The following is an 18,454-nucleotide window of genomic DNA, read 5'->3' on the forward strand; positions in this document are numbered from 1 at the left end:
AGTCATGAATAACTTTTTCTGCAAAATTGAGTATAATCCTATAGGAGGAAAAATGGACCTTTAATGGAATGGAGCAGAGGTATCAAACACTTGGGCACATGCAGCCCAGCACTCTCCTGGGGACTCAATTAAAATGAAATTGAGAAATGGTTAACAAAATAAATAAAAATGCAATAAAACATGATAATGTTAATCTGTGGTTTTCTAAGTTCATATGCTACTGGCAAGGATCTGTTTCAGTTTGAGTCTGACATCACTGAAATAGAGGGTTTTCAGGCATTCATGATGAAAAGACAAGAGCTGAGTAGAAGCTCTAAAACATAAACACATGAGCCAAGGGAAACTTGAGAAGATTAACTTACATAAGAAATCAGAAGGAGCTATATGATAATAAAGTGCTAATATCCTAATAGGGGAGGAGAAGAAACAAAACTCCCTTCAGAATAGGAATTGAGTTAAATAAGGTAAACAGAGGGAATAATGGTGGATTGGTTTTATTCCAATGGTTTTAAGAAGGCAAAGAAAAGTGGGGAGAGGGTGGTAGTAAAAGGAAAACTAGAGTAGAAAGGAGAAAGAAAGGGTGGAACTTGGTATTTCTTATTGCTGGGTGTTTTACAAGGTTTTACAAAAATGAAAGACGACATGGGGGATTACAAATCAAATGAACCTCATTTTTATCAGAACTAGACGGAAGAGGGTTTAACACACACCTACAATTACAGATACCCATATAGAATTTGGCGTAGAAAAATGTCAAACTCGGGAGTGGAGCCAAGATGGCAGAGTGAAAGCAGTGACTTGCTTGAGCTCTCCCCCAAACCCCTCCAAATACTCATAAAAAATGGCTCTAAACAAATTCTGAAGCAGCAGAACCCACAAAAACACAGAGTGAAACAAATTTCCAGCCCAAGACAACCTGGATGATTGATCGGAAAGGTGTATCGCCCCGGGCTGGGAGCACAGCGCAGCGTGGGCGCAGGCCGCAGCAAACCTGGAGCAGGCCTCAGAGGACTGAATCATGGGCAGCTGTGGAGGTTTCCAGACTCCTCAATCCACGAATGCCAAAGACAACTTAGAAGGTCAGTGGGAAAAGTCTGTTTCTGTCGGTGGTTGGAGAGGAAGGCAGGGTTTCAGCTCCATTCCCCAAGAGCGTGGCCCTGGGGGGGGCAGCTGCTTCCCGAGCTTCCGGCCCACAGACTGAGGGGGAATCCAGTGGCTGATCAGAGAGGGATTGCAGGGATCTCTTTGCCAGTGCTGAGGCAGGAATCTCTTGTTTTGCCGGTGTGTGGATCTGGGTCACAGTTCTGGGCAGTGGTGCTGGGGTGAGGAGGACTGCTGGCGTGGTGGAGCTTGTAGTGGCTGTGGAGAGGACCCCTCCTCACAGTTACAGGACAGAAAGGAATACTTGTGGTCACAGGCCAGGAAAGGAGTAAACACCTCACCCCTTATCATACCACCTTGGAAGAACTGAAAATTTACAGGTCCCTACAAGTATCTCTGAAAACAGCTACACAAACCCCTGAAGCTTGGGACAGTACATCTCCACATTGGAAGCAGACTCTTACCTTAACAAAGAGTTTAAAACTCAAGTAATTGGCTGGGATCATGAGCAAGCAGCAAAAAGAGTCAGACTATATTATCTTACTTTGGTGAAAAAGAAGATCAAAATATACAACCAGAAGAAGAAAAAAAGTCAAAGCTCTTACATCCAAAGCCTCCAAGAAAAATATGAATCAGTCCCAGGCCTTGGAAGAGCTCAAAAGGGATTTTGAGAAGCAAGTAAGGGAAGTAGAGGAAAAACTGGGAAGAGAAATGAGAGTGATGCAAGAAAATCATGAAAAACAAGTCAACAGCTTGCTAAAGGAGACCCAAAAAAATACTGAAGAAAATAACACCTTAAAAAACAGCCTAACCCAAATGGCAAAAGAGGTCCAAAAAGCCAATGAGGAGAAGAATGCCCTAAAAAGAAAAATTGGCCAAATGGAAAAGGAAGTCCAAAAGATTACTGAAGAAAATACTTCCTTAAAAATTAGAATAGAGCAATTGGAAGACTAGTGACTTTATGAGAAATCAAGACACTGTAAACAAATCCAAAAGAATGAAAAATTAGAAAACAATGTGAAATATCTCATTGGAAAAACAACTGACCTGGAAAATAGATCCAGGAGAGAGAATTTAAAAATTATTGGACTATCTGAAAGCCATGATCAAAAAAAGAGCCTAGACATCATCTTTCAAGAAATTATCAAGGAAAACTGCCCTGATATATTAGAACCAGAGGGCAAAATAGAAATTGAAAGAATCCACCGATCTCCTCCTGAAAGAGATCCCCAAAGGAAAACTCCTAGGAATATTATAGCCAAATTCCAGAGTTCCCAGGTCAAGGAGAAAATATTACAAGCTGCCAGAAGGAAACAATTCAAGTACTGTGGAAACACAATCAGGATAACACAAGATTTAGCAGCTTCTACATTAAAGGACAGGGCATGGAATATAATATTCCGGAGGGCAAAGGAGATAGGATTACAACCAAGAATCACCTACCCAGAAAAACTGAGTATAATCCTTCAGGGGAAAAAATGGTCATTCAGTGAAATAGAGGACTTTCAAGCATTCCTGATGAAAAGACCAGAGCTGAATAGAAAATTTGACTTTCAAATAGAGGACTCATGTGGAACATGAAGAGGTAAACAGGAAAGAGAAATCATAAGAGACTTATTAAGATTGAACTGTTTACATTCCTGCATGGAAAGATGATATTTGTAACTCATGAGACTTTGTCAGTATTAGGGTAGTTGAAGGAAAAAAATTGTATGTATGTATGTATATATAGATAGATAGAGGGCACAGGGTGAGTTGAAGATTAAGGGGTCATATCTGGAGAATAAAATTAAGGGATGAGAGAGGATGATACTCGGAGAAGAAAGGGAGAGGTAGAATGGGGTAAATTATCTCACAAAAAAAAAGACAGAAAAGAAAAGTCTCTCACAGTGGAGGGGAAACAGGGGAAGGTGAGAGGGAATGAGGGAATCTTATTCTCATAGGATTTGGCTTAAGGAGGAATAACATACACATTCAATTGGGTATGGAAATCTGTCTTAGCCTACAGGAAAATAGGGGGAGAAGGGGACAAGAGAGCAGGGGGTGATAGAGAGGAGGGCAGATTGGGAAAGGGGTAATCAGAAGTAAATACTTCTGAGGAGGGACAGGGTCAAAAGAAAGAATAGAATAAATGGGAGGGCAGGATAGGATTAAGGGAAATAGAGTTAGTTTTTCACAACATGTCTACTAAGGAAGTGTTTTGCATAACTGCACATGTACAACCTATGTTGAGTTGCTTGCCTTTTCAATGAGGGTGGGTGGGGAGGGAGGAAGGGAGAAAATTTGGAACTCAAAGTTTTAAAAAACACATGTTTTAAAAAAATGTTTTCACATGCAACTGGGAAATAAGAAATACAGGAAATGGGGTACAGAAGTCTATCCTGCTCTACAGGAAAATAGAAGAAGGGGATAAGAGAAGGGAGGGGGAGAAATGGAAGAGAAGGCAGACCAGGGGAAGGGGTATTCAGAATGCATGCCATCTTGGGGTGGGGGGAGGGGTGAGAAATTTGGAACTCAAAAACTTGTGGAAGTGGAAAAAAAAATTTAAAAAAAATAAAGACACTGACCAAAAAAAAAAATGTCAAACTCAGTAGGTAAACTGGTGGGAATAAAGTGTGTGTGTGTGGGGGGGTGGAGTTAAGAGGATAATACTGGGATGGAACAGTCACAAGCAAAATAAATCTCAATTTTGAAGAGTTGTTTCTCAAAGAGGATTCAAATTTTAAAAGAAAAGACAATCATTTAAATTTTTTTTGTTTTTTAAAGAAAAAACAAGTACCAGTGATCTTGGGCCTAGGGGAGGGGAAAAAAGGGAATTAGTGGAAAAAAAGCAGATCATTTCAATTATAAACCAGTGGTGTTGATGTGTTTTCTCTTTCACACCTTCTTTAAACTTATAAAGAAATTGCTGGGTGCCAAGGGGAAATAGTATGGGGAGGGAAGGGGTGGGATCTTTATGGCAGGTTTCTCTGGTAAAGGCCTAATTTCCAAAACATATAGGAAATTGTTTCAGTTATATAAGAATAAGAATCATACCCCCAATAGGTAAATGTTTAAAGAATATGAACTGGCATTCTGAACGGTTGAAATTCTAGATATCAATAGCAATGTGGGGGGGAAAAATGTAGTGAGGGGCGTGGTAGCTAGGTGGCTCAGAGGCTAGACAGTCATGAAGATTCATCTTCCTAGTTTGAATCTGACTTCAGACAATTACTAGCTGTGTGACCCTAAGCAAGTTACTTAACCCTGTTTGCCTCAGTTTCCTCATCTATAAAATGAGCTGGAGAAGGAAATGACAAACCATTCCAGTATCTCTGCCAAGAAAACTTCAAATGGGGTCATCAAGAGTTGGGCATGATTGTAAAACAACTTAAGTGAACTGATGGAAATGCTTCAAATCAGTACTAATAAGAGAAATTCAAATTTAAATAGTTCTGAGGTTCAATCTCACATCCATGAGATTGGTGCAAATACAACTAAAATAAAAAATAATAATTATTGGAAAGGCTTGAGGAAATCTGGTTCACTAATTTACTGTTAATGGAACTGTGAATTAGTCCAGCCATTATGAAAAGCAGTTTGGAACTATATCCCCAAAGTACATATCTATATATATCCTTTGATTCAGTAATACCATGGCTTATCTCTCAAAGAGATCAAAAGAAAATGAAATATAAGTATAAGAATGCTCATAGCAGTGGGACAGCTAAGTGGATAGAGCATCAGGAAGATTCGTCTTCCTGAGTTCAAATCTGGCCTCAGACACTTACTAGCTGTGTTACCCTGTGCAAGTCACTTAACCTTATTTACCTCAGTTTCCTCATCTATCAAATGAGCTGCAGAAGGAAATGATAAAACACTCGGTATCTTTGCCAAGAAAACTCCAAAGGTGGTGACAAAGAGGTGGACATGACTAAAACAACTGAACAATAACAACAAAATTCATAGCAGCTTTTTTGGTTTTAGCAAAGAAATGGAAAGTAAGGGGATGCCCATCAACTGGGGAATGGCTGAACAAGTTATGGTATGTAAATGTAATGGAATATTGTCATTATTGTAAGAAATGACAAAAGAGACCGTTTTAGGGAATCATTGAAAGACACATATGAACTTAGTTCAGACTGGAATGAACAGAACTGGAAGAATCATTTAAATAGCAACATTGTGAAGAAAAACAACTTTAAAAGACTTAACTGTGATGAAAGCAATGACTAATCAGGATTCCTGCGCCTGTGAGTAGGAGCATTGATGATGAAGTATATTACCTCCCTCCTGACAGTGAGGTGACAAACTGGAGGTACATAAAGAGATTAACATGTTTGGACATGGTCACCTGTGAATTTCTTTTACTTGATTATGGTTATTTGTTAGAAAGGTGCTTTTTCGACTTGGAGGAGAAAAAGTGAACTAGCAATAGTGATGCAAAAAAACAGAAGGAGGGGGAAAATAGAGTTATGAAAACTTTTTAAAAAATGAGTGAAAGAGACCAGAAGGAAGCCCAGCCAAGTAGGATAGCTTTGAAAGTATCATGTTGTATTTATTACATACTTAAAAAAAAAACAAAAACAACTAGCTATGTGGAATAGACCTTCATGGTTTTGTAGACCATTCTCTTTTTATGTTCTACTCTGTGTATAAAAATGTTCTTTTTGATGGGTTAAGTTCAGAATTTTAAAAATTATGATCTTAAAACTTTGTAGTGTGACACACTACAGAGTCTTTTGAAAACTGTAGAGGCCACATACCCCCACACTAAACAGCTCTAGCCTGCTATGCTTTTTCTTGGGTCAATCTGAAGGTTTTTCAGTTTTATTCACTCTCAGACTTTTGGAGTTTGCTTCTTGCTACTATCAGCATTCCTGCTTCTAATAGCCTCGTAACTCAACCTTTCTGATATACTGTAAGCTAAAGGCTAAATAACCAAGTCTGTTGAAATCATGTGTAGTGTGAAAATAAATAGACTCTGAGAGGGGCTCTGTCTGAACAAAGTGCCTGATCTTTAGTGCCTGCTTCTGAAACATCTGTTTTAACTACTCAGTTGGCCCTTGCTTACTTTTGTGTTCTCAACTATATTCCAGGTAGTTGAGGATGTCTTAGGAAACACAGTACATAAACGGTATTGTCTCATTTATTATCCGGCAAAGGGATTACTTGCTTGAAGAATTTTTTGTAGAGTGCTTTTCTTTTAAGAGATGCTTGGGTTTGCTCTTAAAATCCAACTTTTATATCATGTGATTTCAAGACCTGTACAGTACAAATACCTCGTACAGTACCTGTACAAGACCTCCACAGTCAGCGAAAGAGTATGTGGCTACAAGCTCATCCACCCCTCATTCTCTCCTCCAGCTTTCATCACACCTGTAATGGAATATCAAGAGCAGAATGGAGATAACTATTTAACATGCTATTTATTTGGGGCTTATCCCCTTCCAACTATAACATGGACAGCAAATAACACAACAAACCCAGAAAGCAACATGGAAGTTTCATCTCATCCTCTCCTCTCTGTTAAAAGTCAACTCAATATCACAGGCTCAAATTCCTCTTATGAATGCATTATTGAAAATTTGGTACTGAATCAAAGATGGATTGGAAAATGGAAAACAGAAGGTGAGCTTTCCACTGCTTTTACTCACAGAGAGTTGAAGAGCCCAGAAGGGTTTTTGTTGTTGTTTTGTTTTTTGTAGATCTTAAAGGGCTGTATAAATGTGGGCTGCTGTATAGAAGGTGATTCCTAGATAAAGATAAGAAATGAACATATGGGAACTGATGAGAACCCAAGCATGTAGAGGTCCAGAGAAAGATGTGTGTGTGTATATGCATGTATGTATGTATGTATGTGTATATATACATATGTGGATATGTACAATAAGATGTGTGTGCCTATGTGCATATATGTATTTTGTGGTATGTGTATATGTACATAGATACATAGATATATAGGGGAGAGTTTGGATAGAAAAGATAATGATTTTTGTTTTGAATATGTTGAGTTTGAGATAACAAGAGGACGTTCTAGTTTCTAATGTGTAAGAGGCAGTTGGTGATTTGAAACTGGAGCTCAGGGGAGAAACTAGAGCTCAATGTACACATGTAGGAATAATTTTTATAGAGATAATTAATGAACATATGAGAGCTGATGTGAACCAAGCAAAATAATGTAGAGATTCAAGCGAAGGTGTATATATATCTATATATCTATATCTATATCTATATCTATATCTATATCTATATCTATATCTATATCTATATCTATATCTATATCTATATCTATATATGTGTGTGTGTGTGAGTGCATATATGTATATGTATGTATATATATGTATATATACACATGTATATCAAAATAGAAGTATATGTCTACTTATCTACAGCTATGTCTGTGTCTATGTCTATATATATATAGTGTATATATGTATGTGTATATGTGTATATATGTATACATACACACACACACACACACACACACACATATAAAACCAGTTCTCACTTCATGTAAGTGGACCATCCTGCAGACTTCCCCTTCCCCTCATGGGCCTCTGCTCGACCCCACCCCTCCATGGCTACTTGGCTTGGTGGCTTAGTGCCTAGATTGGAGGACCCCAGTGCCAGCACCTCTGCAGCAGCCTGCCAGAGCCAGAGCTGGGTTCCTGCTGCCAGCCCACTAGAAGCAAGAACTGTCTGTACATACTTATGTATGTATAAGTCATGATCTTTTGACCCAAACGCTTCCCACTTTTGGCTTCCCTATTATTACATTTGACAGCACTGTCCTCTTTTAGGCACCCAGGCTCACAACCTCAGTTCCATCTTTAATGTCATCCTGGACTCTTTCCTTACACTTGCCCCAAATAGCTGATCTATTACCGGCTCTTGCACTTTCAAAATCTCTCGTATGTATCCATTCCCTTCCCTCCACTCATGTAGCCACCACGCTGGTGCAAGCTCTCATCACTTCATACTTGGACTTTTGATACAGCCTTCAGATTGGTCTCCTTGCACCTCCCTCCATCGTCCTTTCAGCTGCTGAAGGAACGTTCTTAAGGGCAGGTCTGACCACGTCATGCCATCACCTCTCCCCTACTAAGTTGACTCCAAGGACTTCCTATTGCCTCCCAAGGGTCAAACCCTCTCTGGCTTTTAAATCCCTTCATGACATGGTCCTTTCCATTCTTACACTTCACTCTTCCCCATGTACTACTCTGTGACACAGTGATCCTGGACTTCTTGCTGTTTCTCGTGTATATAACAAACCATCTGCTAATTCTATACCTTTTTACTGTCTGTTCCCTATGCCTGGAATGTTATCCTTTCTCGTGTCCCTATTCCAGAGGCTTCCCTGATATCTGTCAAGACTCAACTAAATTCTCACCTGCTGCAGGCGGATATTTCCTCACCCCAACTTCGACCCCCTAGTTAGTGACTTCCCTCTGATATCATCTTCCATTTATACTGTAAATATTTTGCATGTAACATTTTTGAATGTTGTGTTCTTTGTTAGAACATCAGCTCCTTGAGGGCAAAGACAGAACTTAGAGTGATTTGACCCATAATAAGCACTTAATGAAGGTATGTTGACTGGACTTCTGACCTGGGATTTCATTGCTGGAAGAAAAACCCTTTACCCCTGAAGATGGGCAGCCTGCTACACAATTTATGGTTTTGGAGAGAGAGGCACTGAGAAATTACATGACTTTCTCAGGGTCATACAGCCAATCTTTCAGAGGCTGTAAGTGAACCCAGGTCTTCCTTACACCATGGCCAACTCTATCCACTTAGATATAAGTGCCTCACTTATGTTATTGCTGCTAATTACTTTATTTCCAACCTTTATGAGATTTGCTACATGTCTCCAGGCTCCTTGGAGCTATTTCGCAGAATTCCAGAATCAAAAGAAAGCTCAGAAGTACATACCCTACCTAAATCTTGAATGCCCCCCCCATATCCATTTTAAAACCAAGGTGATCAGCCAGCATGTGAAATCTGCTTTGAAAAGATCCAAAAAGCAACTAAACATCAACTTCTTTCCCTACCACTTGTCAACATCCTTCTCTTCCAGTTCTCCTTTTTAAAAGAATTATTGTTTTCATTAACTTTGTAACAGCAACATTTCTCTCTGCTCTCACGTCCTCATGGTGCAGTGGATAAAGCACTGGGCTTGGAATCAAGAAGGCTCGTCTTCCTGAGTTTAAATCTGTCCTCAGATAACTAGCTGTGTGACCCTGGGAAAGTCACTTAACTGTTTGCCTCAGTTTTCTCATCTTTAAAATGAGCTAGAGAAGGAAATGGCAAACCCCTTCAGTATCTTTGCCAAGAAAACCACGGATGGGATCACAGAGAGTCAGATATGACTAATCAGTTAAACAACAGTAAATTTTTTAGGAGGTTTGTTTTCTTTTTTTTCCTGACATCAAGCCTCACTTTGCCTCTTTGAAATTTCTCCCCTTTATTACTGGCTCTGTCCTATGGGGCAAACAGGATAAGTCTGATATGTCTTTCACATGGCAGCCCTTCAAATTCTCCAAGACAGCTATTGTGTTTCTCCAGCACCCCTCCCAACCCCCAAATCTTTTTTTCTCCAGGCTAAATATTCCCAGTTCCCTCAGCCTATCTCCAGGCCATTCAGCATCCTGGTTGCCCACCTTTGTACACTTTTAAGCTTATCAACATCTCTCTTAAACAGTGATAGCCAGAGCTAAACATAGTACTTCAGATGAGTTTTGATGAAGGTAGAATATGTTGGGAACATACCTTCATCAAATCCAAACAAAATTTAATAATTTCTAAGAGTCTCTTGACTCAGAGTAACAATTATGTTATTTCAAAGCAGCGTCTTCAATAATAATTGTCGATTCTCATTTTTTTATCATTTCCCTCACAAAGAGGCAGCCATACAGAGAATTACTAGGTACATACTGGTCATGTGGCCCTAGGCAAGCCACTTAACTTCTCAATGCTCTAAGTAACTCTCTAAGCTCCAAGTTGCAGAGGAGATACCCTGCATTGTAGAGGAAGTTTCTTCACATGGGAGTTCCAAATGGAATCACAGGTCCAGTCTTTACCCCATCTCATTTATAGAGGCATTATGGAAAACAAGGTTGTTGGAAAATGCCATAACGTCAGGTGACTTTACCAGTAAATGCTATATTTTCCAAACAAATTTGAACTCATAGCACTTTATTCTTTTCATATTGCATTTACACTTTTAAATGATTAGAATAATGATACTTTGTGGTTATATAATTACTGAATACGATAAAGTCATTACTTTTTCTTTTCTTTCATTTTCATCACACCTGTGATTTCATCAGTAGGGAGTTCCTGAGGGAACAGTTCCCTCCACAAATGCAGCAACTGTTGCACAATATAGAGTCTTAACAGAATAGCTTGGGAAACTCAGAGGTTAAATGATTTGGCCATCATCCCACAACCAGTATGGGTAAAAGGCAGGACTTAAACCAGGTCCTCCTGACCCCAAGACCCAAGAATGAATCTTCCTCATTCTACAGGCTGCTTCTCAACTTTTTATTAAATCTTTGAAATATTGGAATATGATGTGGAAAATGATCACTTTAACCCATGCACTATTATCAATCTTTCTCTTTTAGGTTCTCTTTTAACAACAGAAGGTAAAAAAGCTTTATTCCCATGTAAACTTAAAAATGAGGATTTTTTGCCAGAGAAAAGTATAAATGTTAGTTGGTACAGAGTAGAAAATTCATCCTCCACAATCTTGGCATCTTTTTCAAGTTCTTCAAATAGAATGGTCTTTGATAATCGATTCACTTGGACCAAAGACACGATGCAAGAAAAGTATAAGTTCTCTTTGACTTTGATGTCTCCTACTCCATCAGATAATGGGAAATACCTCTGCAATATTTCATCTGTAAATTATATGGAGCTCACCATTCAACCTTTGACAGTCGGTAAGTTGTAGCATTTGGTAATAGAATGGAACTATCAATATATAAAGTATGTCAATAGAACTAGAAATGTATAAGTTGTCAAGCAAGAAAATGAAGAGCTGATTTTGGCAATGAAATTAATCTTCACTTGATCCAAAATTCCCTGTGTCCATCAAATGATAGTTCTTGAAATAGAGATGTCAAGGATTGATTGCTCTCCTTTTTCAAAACAAACAGGACAAATTTTCATTAAAGGCATACCTTGGAGATATTGTGGGTTCAGTTCCAGATCATTGCAATAAAGTAGATGTTGCAATAAAATGAGTCACTGAATGTTTTGGTTTTCTACTGCAAATAAAAGTTAAATTTATACTATATTGTAGTCTATCACATGTGCAATAGTATTATATCTTTTAAAAAGTACATACCTTAATTTAAAAAATACTTTACAGTATTGCTAAAAAAAATGCTAACCATCATCTGAGCCTTCTGCAAGTCATAATCTTTTTGCTGGTGGAGGGTCTTGCCTCTATTTTGATGGCTGCTGATTAATCAGAGTAGTGGTTGCTGAAGGTTGGGGTGGCTGTGTCAATTTCTTTTCTTTTCTTTTCTTTTTTTTTTTTTTTGGCTAGGCAGTGGGGTTAAGTGACTTGCCCAGAGTCACACAGCTAGTAAGTGTTATGTGTCTGAGGTCAGATTTGAACTCAGGTCCTCCTGAATCCAGGGCTGGTGCTCTATCCACTGCGCCACCTAGCTGCCCCGGCAATTTCTTAAAAGAAGAGAACAGTGAAGTTGCTTCATTGATTGATTCTTCCTTTCATGAAAGATTTCTCTGTAGAATGTAATGCTGTTTGATAGAAATTTACTCATAGTAGAACTTTTTTTCAAAATTGGAATCAATCCTCTCAAACACTATCACTGCTTTACCCAACTAAGTTTAGTTAATAGTCTTCAAACCGTTATGTCTCAAGGAAAAGGGAGGTCAAGGACAAGGAGAGAGACAGTCAGTGGAGCAGTCAGCACACATACAACATTTATTGATTAAATTCACCATTTTATATGGGTACAGTTTGTGGCTCCCCAAAACAATTACAATAGTAACATCAAAGATTACTGATCACATATCGCCATAATAGATATAATAATGAAAAAGTTTGAAATATTGCAAGAATTACAAACATGTGACACAGAGACATGATGTGAGCACATGCTGTTGAAAAATGGTGCAAAGTTGCCACTTCAATTTGGTAAAAAGAAAAAAAACAACAAAACATAATATCTGCAGTGTGATAAAAAAACACAATAAAACAAGATATGTCTTTATAAAGGCCATTATATAGAATTTTGGGGTTGGGGAGATGAGATGGGCCACTGCTGCCCCTGTCCTATTCCTTTAAAAGTGCACAAATATTCAAGATAGCTAGCATATACTCTGACACAATACTGGAAAGAAAGAAATTCTGTGTAACAAAATGTCTTTAAAGAGACCACTTCAATCCATAGACTAGTCTTTTAGGTCAAGAAGTCTTAGTATGTGTGGGACAGCTAGGTGGCTCAGTGGATAGAGCACTAGCCCTAAAGTCAGGAGAACCCAAGTTCAAATCCAGCCTCAGACACTTGACACTTACTAGCTGTGTGACCTTGGGCAAGTCACTTAACCCCAACTGCCTTAAAAAAAAACAAACCAAAAATAAATTGTGACAAAGTATTGGGGCAATTTATAAAAAAAAAAGTCTTAGTATGTGGATAGTCTTAGAGATAAATTTTCAGTTGAGAATATTCTCAAAGATCAGTAAAGGTTATGATACATTTAACTTAGGGTGTTTTTCACATTTAAAATTTTTATATTGACATATTTTGTTTTATGTAACTTAAGTTTCTAAAAATATTCCTTCTTCTCTCCACCCAATGAGCTATCCCTTGTGACAAAGGATAAAAGAAGAAGGCCAAAAAAAAGCAGTTTAGCAAATTTCAATCAACACCTTCATAATAACTGATAGTATGTGTAATATTCCATATTCATTATTCCCCATTTCTGGATAGAAAGGGAATTCCATTTTGGTTTGTTGTTCATAAGAACATAACAAAAGCTGGAAGACACTTTAGAGTCCATCTAGTCCAATCCTCTCATATTTCAGATGGGGAAACTGAGCCCCAAAGAGATTAAATTACTTGTCCTGCAATATACAGATAATAAGTACAATGTCTAGGGGTCCTAAGATTATAAATTCAATGCCCTTCACACTGTATCTATGTCCTAAGTTAATAGCCAAAAGATTTTAGATGATTTTCCCCCAGGCATGATTTAGCAAAGCCAATGGCCAAAGTAATATATTTTGGGCACCTAAGAGGCAAAAGTGGTTTTTTTAAGGCATTAAATTTGCTAACTTTAAAGTAAATAGGTTTCCAACTCCACAGCAATTCAGAAGCAACGTAGGCAGTTGCCACAGAGAGCACTGTTGTAGTCATAATGTCTATTTTCCTTCTTCTTGCTTCACTCTGTACCGGTTCACATAAATCTTCCCATGCTTCTCTCAATTCTTCATATACTTGTATTAATGCTCACTTTGCTCTCTCCACTTTAAAGTGTATCCAGGATTCAAATAATGGTTTTGCTCAGATTTGTCATTGTTTCCTTTTAATTTTGTCAATATTAAATGTGTGATAGATTTAGCTTTCAGGGTTAGACCAGTCTGTTTTCTTTTTAGAACTGTTTTAATACTGTTAAGGTTTAAACTGTAGCACATAATACTTTTGGTAATCTTTTTTTGCTTGCGCAACTATTTAACAATTTGTCTTTCTTTGCATATAGAGCCAGGTCAAGGAAACTCTTTCAACAAGACCTATATTATTTTGGTGGTCATTTTAGCTTTTATTGGTATGTATATTTGGTATTGGTATGCATGTGTGCATATGTATTTATATACATTTGTATGTATATGTGGCTTTTAGCCACAGCCTTTCTGTACAAAGTTACATTTTATGTAGAATTTGGGGTCCCTCTTATGGCATCCATGTAAAAGCATAGTTCATGGGACAAACACACAAAAGACTTGTCCAGGATAGTTTCCCATGAATCAAAGAGCAATATATTTATGCTGAAATTTGTCTGAGGCTTTGAGAGGTTAGATATATTGTCCGTAGTCATGCAGCTACTCTGTCAGAGATGATATTTGAACCCAGGTCTTCTTAACCTTATACACTACTCTATGCCACCTCTCCAAATGATTCAACGTCTAAATAACTAAAAGTCATTTAAGCTATAAAGTTCAGTCCAATGTTTCTTTATGGTATGGATGTGATACTGTGTTCTCGAAGGCTTTGTCAGAGGTATGAAAGCTCTGGATAGAGTTCTGCCAGTTTGGAAAGACATTGAAGATAGGGCCATTGGCAATCAATATGTCTATTGTTTGTGGACCAACCTGGCTAAATTTGGAGAGATTTATCATCAGATTGTCTTCAAAATGATGCATATTTGGACCACAGCAATAAAAAGTTTATAATCTGAATCATGGAAGGACCATCCACACTTATTAAATCACAGATCTCAGGAGCATCGAAATAAGTAATAGTAGAACCAGAGCTAGAAGACACCTTAGAGATCATTTAGTCCAGAGGTTCTGAATCTGGGGTCAGTTATTTTTTAAAAAATATTTTGATAACTGTATTTCAATATAATTATTTGTTTTATAATACTATGTGTTTTATTCATTCAAAAACATTCTGAGAAAGGGCCCATAAAAAAGTTAAGAACCCTTGATCTAGTCCAAGTCATTCAGTTTACAAATGAGGAAAGTGAGAGTGGAGAAGTTAAGTGTTTGTCTATGGTGATCTCCTTACTCCACTAGAGCTCTTTTCAATAGAATGTGTTTCTTAAAGATTGTGGGAGCAGACCGTTCTTAAAGATTGTCAGACCATGGGCCTTTTACATTCCACATGGTAGATCATAGACATGTCCCGGGATCCTCCAAAAGACATTTCACTGCTGCCGCCCTTGTAGCTGTAGGGAGGTTTCAATTGACCCAACTTTTTTTTTTGTAAATAGTATTTTATTTTTCCCATTACATGTAAAGATAATTTTCAACATTCATTTTTAAATAAGATTTTGAGTTTCAGTTGTTTCTTTTTTCCTTTCCTCTTTCCTCTCCCCAAGATGACAATCAATCTGATATAGGTTATACATGTGCAATCATGTTAAACATATTTTCACATTAGTCACGTCTTGCAAGAGGAAACAGAACAAAAGGGAAAAACAACAACAACAGAAACCCTAAAAATAGTATGCTTCAATCTACATTCAGACCCCATAGTTCTTTCTCTAGATGTGGATAGCATTTTCCATCATGAGTCTTTTGGAATTGTCTTGGACCATTGTATTGCTGAGAAGAACTAAGTCTATCATAGCTGATCATCGCACAGTACTTCTGTTACTGTGTATAAGTGAACCAACATTTATTAAGAGCCCACTGTGTGCAGGGCACTAGAGGAGATGCAAAGTTTAAACATGACATTGTCCCTGACCTCACAGAGCTTACAATCTTCACCCTCTCCAAGACAGAAATAAAGAACTTTAATATACAGTGAAGCAAGATAATTTGAAGTGAACAGATCATAGTATTTTAGAGCTGGAATGGCCCTTAAAGACCTCCTAGCATCTAGCATACTCACTAGAATTAACAGATGAGGAAAGGGGTCCGTAAAGGTGAAGTGATTTGCCTGAGGTCACAGGTCAAGAAAATAGGAGGGCCAGAATTTGAACTCTGGTCTTATGATTTTATATCTGGTTTTCTTTCTACTTTACTCCTCTGTGCTTTCTGAGGTCTGAAGAAGAAAACAATTACTAATTTGGGTTGAGAGATTGCTCAAGGAAGGTTTACTACTAGAGGTAGAATTTGAGTTGTAGAAATTTAGTTGGTAAACAGGGAGAAGGGAGGCCTTACTAGGCACAGGAAATAGCATGATAAAAGGCATAGAGGCAGAAAGTGAAAGGTATATGTAAGGAAAGGTGGTCCAGTTTGACTAAAGTATAGACTATGGGAACAGAAATTAGATGAGAAATATTAGAAAGATAAGAAGGTGCCAGATAGTGGATAGCTTTGAATGCCAGATAAAGAAACTGAACTTTACTCAGAAGGCAAGGAGAGCTCTGGAAGGTTTTAATTGGAAGAGTAATGTATTCAAATCTGCACATAATGAAAATTAGTCTGGCAGTGGTATAGTCAATAAATATCTATTAAGCACTTACTATGGACCTAGTGACATGCTAAGTACTAGGGATACAAAGAGAGGTAAAAGACAGTCCTTGCCCTCAAAGAATCTACAGTCAGAGGGGAAGACAACATATAAAAAGGGGAAGAAGGTATTCATCATGGTGTCATGATGGAGAGGTCCAGTGGAATACAGCCAGGTTGGAAATGAAAGATGGCTGACCTGAGCACTCTCATTAAATTGAGGTTGTGTTGGGGAAAAGTCTTCACAGTGCAAATGGAGGGAAGGAGAGGCTCAGAGGCAGAGGATACAGATGATGTTTAAGTTCTCAGACTGATGTGGTCTTTCAGGATGAAAAAGTTTAAAGGAAAGAGGAAAGTGGAAGTGAGAAGACCTGTTCGGAAGCTATAATAGTAGTTATTTCATAGTTTATGGGGGCCTAGTTTGATGCTAGTTTGATAACAATGGGAAAAGAGAAGAGTACAAGGATAAAAGAAACATTGCAATGAGAGGTTGTTGTTTGGTTATGTCTGATCCTTTATGACCCTGTGGACTATACTGTCCATGGATTTTTCTTGGAAAAGATACTCGAGTAGTTTGTCATTTCCTTCTCCAATGGATTAAAGGAAACAGAGAAAGGGAGGAAGGAAGGAAGGAAGGAAGGAAGGAAGGAAGGAAGGAAGGAAGGAAGGAAGGAAGGAAGGAAGGAAGAATGAGAGGGAGAGAGAAATATTGTAGAGGTAGAAAACATTTTGTTAAATGACAGGAAAAGAGAAGGGAAGGAGAGGAAAATGTCAATGACAACATTAAGGTTTCCAACATGGGAGACTGAGAGAATGATGGTGCGGTTGGCTTCTATACCCTGCTTCTACTTTCTCAAAAATCACTGATGACTACTTATTCACCAAATGCAATGTTCTTTTTTCCATTTTAATTCTCCTTGACCCTATAGAGTTTATTACTGCTGACCTCTCTTATCCCTCCTATACTGTCTCCTTTCTTGGTTCAGTGAAGTCACATTCTCCAGGTTCTTCTATTTCTCTGAAAAACGCTTACTAGCTTGTGCAGGATTTTAGGGTGCCAGTGTATACTTGCTCTGTTGATTCAAGTTTTGTAGATGGCCAGGATGTTAGACAAGATAAGCGAGATTCCTTTATCTACTCTCTTTCCTTGACTAACAAGAATTAGGAAGGGGATTAGGTCCCAGGTATTTTAGACATCACTTCCCAAGGGTATCTCTATCCTGAGAAGTAGTTAAGCAATGATATTCAGAGGTCTTTATAATCTGAAGGCTACATGTGAAAAAGTCACAAACTTCTTAAGAGCCACAGTCTATTTTCTTTATAAAAATAATATATTGCCCAACAATGAACTCTGGAAGATATATTTTCTCATAAATATTGCTGGCCTAGAGATATAAAGGATTGAAAGCTTCCAGAAGAGTTAATGTTTCTGGAATGCAATGTCAAATGTCCATAACTTTCAGCGAAGTGTAATGGTCTTTAACCTTTCTCTCTCTCTCTCTCTCTCTCTCTCTCTCTCTCTCTCTCTCTCTCTCTCTCTCTCTCTCTCTCTCTCTCTCTCTCTCTCTTCTCTCTCTTTCTCTCTCTCTCTCCACTTCTCTGTTCTTCAATCTCACAAAAAAGGATTTATCCCAATGATGGGTCTCTAACAAGTACCCCAGAAATGTAGCATCATTCACACTGACCCTTCCAGTGCTCATCATATCCCTCTTCTTTTGCTTCATTCCAGTTATTGTCAATGTTGGTCAAAGGAAACTGCAGGGGGAAGGTGGGATGGAGAGAAAAATAAATATCTGTTAATTGGTCAATAAAAATTTTAAAAGTAAAAATAAATGAGGCAAATGTAGTACAAAGTTTTGCCAGAAATGGGTTCTAATTACTAGATTTATTTCAGTTGTACTTCATAGATCCTTGTGGCCTCTCTTCAGATTTCTTACCTATTTCTGATATTCTCAAACTGAGTGTATATTGAAAAGTCTTTTTCTTTGTCTGTCTTGGTAGCTAGTTATTAATTTTCTTTTATATGCTCTTTCAGACATAATTAGTCCCTTCACCCCACAATTTTATTGTGTTCAAAAAATCTTCTCAATTTGGGCTTTTTTTTTCATCACTAGTTTCAATGCTAGTTGCAGCACCAATATACAAGAAGAAAAAATGGAATTCAAACTCCAGGCCTACGGGGGAACAAGAAGAGGGAGAGAGGTCAGTCATTTTCTT

At 38.0% G+C, this 18,454-nt stretch overlaps 1 protein-coding gene across 2 annotated transcripts in view; it reads left to right on the plus strand.

Annotated features, from left to right (window-relative positions):
• HHLA2 (HHLA2 member of B7 family) overlaps nt 1–18,454 on the plus strand; it is a 100,500-nt gene that overhangs the window by 76,967 nt on the left and 5,079 nt on the right. For both annotated transcript variants that reach the window (XM_020999952.2, XM_020999956.2), the window contains 4 exons: nt 6,448–6,711; nt 10,710–11,027; nt 13,819–13,884; nt 18,352–18,439. In XM_020999952.2, the coding sequence (XP_020855611.1) occupies nt 6,448–6,711; nt 10,710–11,027; nt 13,819–13,884; nt 18,352–18,439 (736 nt within the window). The remainder of the gene's footprint in view (nt 1–6,447; nt 6,712–10,709; nt 11,028–13,818; nt 13,885–18,351; nt 18,440–18,454) is intronic.

The sequence above is a fragment of the Phascolarctos cinereus genome, unplaced genomic scaffold (genome assembly GCF_003287225.1).
Source record: "Phascolarctos cinereus isolate Bilbo 61053 unplaced genomic scaffold, phaCin_HiC Scaffold_726;HRSCAF=1367, whole genome shotgun sequence".
Taxonomy (NCBI): Eukaryota; Metazoa; Chordata; class Mammalia; order Diprotodontia; family Phascolarctidae; genus Phascolarctos; species Phascolarctos cinereus.